General features: G+C 43.1%; 1 protein-coding gene and 1 long non-coding RNA gene across 3 annotated transcripts in view; both read right to left on the bottom strand.

Annotated features, from left to right (window-relative positions):
- The window catches only part of LOC109468786 (cell wall integrity and stress response component 2-like), a 6,211-nt gene extending 4,815 nt beyond the window's left edge, over positions 1–1,396 (bottom strand). Inside the window, exons 1-2 of the mRNA XM_019767122.1 lie at positions 1,276–1,396; positions 739–876 (exon numbers count right to left, since the gene is read on the bottom strand). Coding sequence (XP_019622681.1) covers positions 739–876; positions 1,276–1,315 — 178 coding nt within the window. The 5' untranslated portion in view covers positions 1,316–1,396. The remainder of the gene's footprint in view (positions 1–738; positions 877–1,275) is intronic.
- Positions 1,397–2,894: 1,498 nt separating this feature from the next.
- The window catches only part of LOC109468788, a 2,857-nt gene continuing 1,301 nt past the window's right edge, over positions 2,895–4,450 (bottom strand). For both annotated transcript variants that reach the window (XR_002140151.1, XR_002140152.1), the window contains exons 3-4: positions 3,433–3,580; positions 2,895–3,014 (exon numbers count right to left, since the gene is read on the bottom strand). This is a non-coding gene — a long non-coding RNA (uncharacterized LOC109468788). The remainder of the gene's footprint in view (positions 3,015–3,432; positions 3,581–4,450) is intronic.

Consider the following 4,450-nt stretch of genomic DNA (forward strand, 5'->3'; position numbering starts at 1 on the left):
TGTCACCGAGGTAGTAGATGCTACCTGAAACATCTGACCGTTTCCGAAAGCGCATCAAATTGCCTGAGTAACTTTTTTGGCGTACATGTGCCGTGCTTTTACCGACTTGATAAATATCTGCAATGTTAGTGATTTTGTTTTCACTGACATTGTGGAAGGGGCTTATGATGTAATTCAATCGGGTATTACAAAATTTCCACGCTCAATTCGGTGCGTACCGTTTCCAAAAGCACATCAAATTGCTTGAGCAACTTTTTGGCGTACATGTGCCGTGCTTTTACCGACTTGCTAAATATCTGCAATGCTGGTGATTTTAATTTTCACTGACATTGTGAAAGGGGCTTATGATGTAATTCAATCTGGTATTACACAATTTTCACGCTCGAGCTCAATTCGGTGCGTACCGTTTCCAAAATAAGCACATCAAATTGCTAGAGCAACTTTTTGGCGTACATGCTTTTACTGACTTGCTAAATATCTGCAATGCTGGTGATTTTAATTTTCACTGACATTGTGGAAGAGGCGTATGTGTACTTCAATCGGGTATTAGACAATTTCACACACACTTCGGTGCGTACTAATTTAGACTTGGCCCCCCTTTCAATCAACTCTCAAAACCACTACCCAGGCTCCTGCATGCAGCTGTCACTGCACAAACATGAAACACAACAATCTAACAAGTGAGCCACCCTAAAACAATACTTCCGTACCCGGAAGTGCTAAGTAAAAGGCACGTACCTGAGTAGGCCTTGCCCTGGGTCCTACAGTGTTCGACACAGTCGGCGTTGACCATGTCCTGGGAAGTCCCGCTGGCAGTGAGGCCAATACTTGCCGTGTAGCAACCTTTGTAGCTCTCGATCTGTGCGGAGATAGCGCCTATCCAAGGGATATGGATTTTTTTAGTAAAAAAACTTATCCGACAACGTAAAACAACAGAAATATCAACGACATCATTATAACATAAAACACACACATTAAATTACACATTACATACTATCCAGACAGCTCCCTCCTTATTATGTAGTGACTGATTAAATCATTTTGTTTGCGTGCAATCTAACTCTTGTATGGATTTGAAATGGATATGGAGATAGATTAGCGTCAGAAGGGAAACTTTCTAACTGCATCATGAAATGCCATTCTTCGTATATATCTACATGCAAGGCATCAGATTTGTATTTATCATGGGCTTAAAAGACGTTAATAAGATCATAAACGTTCGATAAAAAGCTTGCATGTTATAAAGTTTTCTACAAAGGTTGGAAAACAACTTACCGATAGTGATCAGAAGGACGAATGCTGAAAGTGCCACCATCTTGAACAGGACTAACGTAACGCTTCGACTGACCGAGACTTCCACTGTCGACTCAAGAACTGACAGAGAATCCGTTTGTCGTCCCTTTCAAACCCTTCTGGCATGAATTGTCTGTCGACTGATCATGACTTGAATGATTTTAGTGTCTGGGACTTGTCTGGCTTATGGAGCTTCTATTGTACTGCAAATTATCAGAAGGTTGTCTGTGGTAAAACAATGTACATGAATCGACACAGCGTTGTCTGACAGTTTTCTTTAACGTGGAATAGACTACGTGCCTGTATTAACAAGACTGTAACAATTACAGTGTAAGTTGTCTGTTCAACCGATTGACTGCTACATTTCTCTGTATGATAGAAAACACGTGCATCTGCATTGCTTACTTTCTATTAAGATATTGTCCCTTTGCACAAGAAATCAGTTGCCTGCTGAAGAAACAGGATAGGTTTTGAAAACTGTCAGGCGTTTCAAGTGGAATCCACTACTTCTCGTCAATGACCAACGGAATCTGTAGATGAACAACTTTGGTACGAGAATGATAATAAACCAATAACTTGAGTGTGTCGACACCATGCATTGTTAATAAGCGTTACAAAACTGCGATAATATGTACTTTTATTTTGAAAGTGCATTGTCCAGGGCAAAATGTAATTACGATGTATAAAAAGAGGTGTCGTCCGCGGTGACGTAGCTGTTGCGTCTTCGGCTCGGAACCAAGAGGTCCCGAGTTCGAACCCCACCCATGTCACTGATCTTGTGCCCTTGGGAAAGGCACTTTACACAGCTTTCTACACTTCACTCAGGTGTAAATGAGTACCTAACTTCGGTTAGACGAAAGAAGATTGAGAAGGGTGACAAGCGAAGCGAGTGACTAAGAACATCTTCGAGATAACTATTTTTTGGGGTTGACTTTTGTAAGAAGTAGTGGAAGTCCCACTTTTTCTGTAGTGAGTGGGTTTTGTTAACAGGGTTGTAGTTTTTCTTTCGCCAGTAAACGATTTATTGTGGTGGATTTCGATGTTTTTTTTCTTCCACAATCTTTGAAGTGATGATAGTTGGCGATCAAAACGATTCAAATCATTTTTCTCGGTTCTTCAAGGAAATGCTTGAAAGTATATTCTAAGAAGGCCCAGTCTTGTGAGAACACAGGAAATATGAGTTGTATTTTGAGGGTACTTGGAGTTTTATCAGAACATGCATGACCGTCTGCATGATCCAAGTTTGAAACGAAGTTGTCGATACAATATGTATTTTTTTTAATCATTTATTTCTCGATAGATAGGTACAGATGATGTATATGGTAGAAAAACGTTCCCTTAATAATGAATTCACCCATTTTTCTTTGTCAAATTTACTATTTTTGACAACCATGTCTGCACCGTCTACTGGTATATTTTCAATGCAAAAATTAACTCTGTTGCCGTTGATTGCTTTAAGAGAGTACATACAACTTCTAGTACGGTGATATTAGGTTGGTTTAAGTTTTCGCAGTCAAAAGTTGTTTTAAAATTATGACCTTAATGCTGAAGTACTAGTATTAAACACCAAAAAGCAAAAGAAGCTAAGTAACATCTTATCTAAGAAAAGTAAGAATTAAAAATAGCGACGTCTGTTGGATCTGCAATAGTGGATCTTGGCAGCCATCATTCGTTGACGTCACGTAGTGGCGGTGGCATACACTAGTAATCACCTCGACAACCTGAAAAGATAGACACAAGGAAAACACCATCAATTGGGTTATTTTTCGACCGACGGTTCATGTACATGTTACACATTGGGTTCTTTTTGCTTTCTATTTAATTTACTCATCATAGAAACTACCATAACCACATTTACATACCCGCGTCAATTAGGAGTTTTTGTAATGTTTAACTGTTTTTTCCAGTTCTTTAAATTACATGTGATATGTGTTGACTATAGTTCTGTCAGTTCATTTTCAGCGACGCTGAAGAAGATTGATGGATGTCAATTCAAAAAGTTTCCGTAATTTATCCAGTAGTAGGGTTCGAATTGTATTTGACTCCCCTCCGCAGTTACAAGTCTTGTTTTGTCGTACACAGATGTTACTGTTCCTTAACCCCATTATGTGAATGTGTACATTAGTTTTATTTATCTACCTTTCCATCCTTCATTTTTCCCCTTCTGGACCGTGAACGCCGTTCTCATCCACGTCCCTCTTACGGCGTGCGGCCTCGGCCTGGCGGCGGGACTGTAGAGCCTTCAGGGCGGCCACCTCGCCGTGGGTACCGGGCGGCCCGCTGCGGACTGAAGCCAAACAAGCGATTAGCCTGGGTGCCAGACTGTTGTCAGGGCGTAGTATACGTACAGACTATTAGTAATCGGTGTCTCTCCAAAGATCATCGCCCTCTTTCAGCTGTTATACAGCGATGCAGAAAGCTGCGTCCGTGTAAACGACAAGAACTCAGAGTGGTTCCAGATCAACAGCGGAGTCCGTCAGGGTTGTGTTGCTGCCCCCGACCTTTTCAACTGTGTTGTTGACTACCTTATGTCTAAGGTCTCCGAGTGCGTCCCAGGAGTCTCTTTTGGCGGATACAGTCTTGCTGATCTGGAGTACGCCGACGACACGACCTTGCTGGCTGACACTCCCCAAAGACTCAGGGATGCCCTGGCAGTTTTTGATGCAGAAGCCGCCAAGCTTGGCCTTAGTATCAACTGGTCAAAAACTGAGTTGATGCACATAGGGGATGGCCCTGACCCTGCACCGTTAAGCTTTAACAACATCACAGTAAACTTCGTGTCCACCTTCAACTAACTCGGGTCTACAGTCTCCAGGACAGGTGATCTGAAAACCGAGATTGACCGACGGCGTGGACTAGCAGCAGCGGCCATGCAGGCGCTCTGGAGACCGCTCTGGAAGCACAGACACATCTCACTAGGCACAAAGCTTCGTGTCTACAACGCCGCGGTGGTCTCAATCCTCCTGTACGGAGCTGAGACCTGGCCACTCAGCAACACTCTGGCAGCCAGACTCGACGGCTTCGACAGCAGATGTCTCAGGAGGATTCTGGGAGTACGCTGGTTCGACCACCTGCCTGGCACCGAGCTCAGGCAAAGGACCCAGCAGCCTCCTGCTTCCCGTGTGGCAGCGATGCGCCGAGTCCGCTGGTACGGTCA

Source organism: Branchiostoma belcheri, unplaced genomic scaffold (assembly GCF_001625305.1).
Source record: "Branchiostoma belcheri isolate BF01 breed outbred unplaced genomic scaffold, Haploidv18h27 scaffold2, whole genome shotgun sequence".
Lineage (NCBI taxonomy): Eukaryota > Metazoa > Chordata > Leptocardii > Amphioxiformes > Branchiostomatidae > Branchiostoma > Branchiostoma belcheri.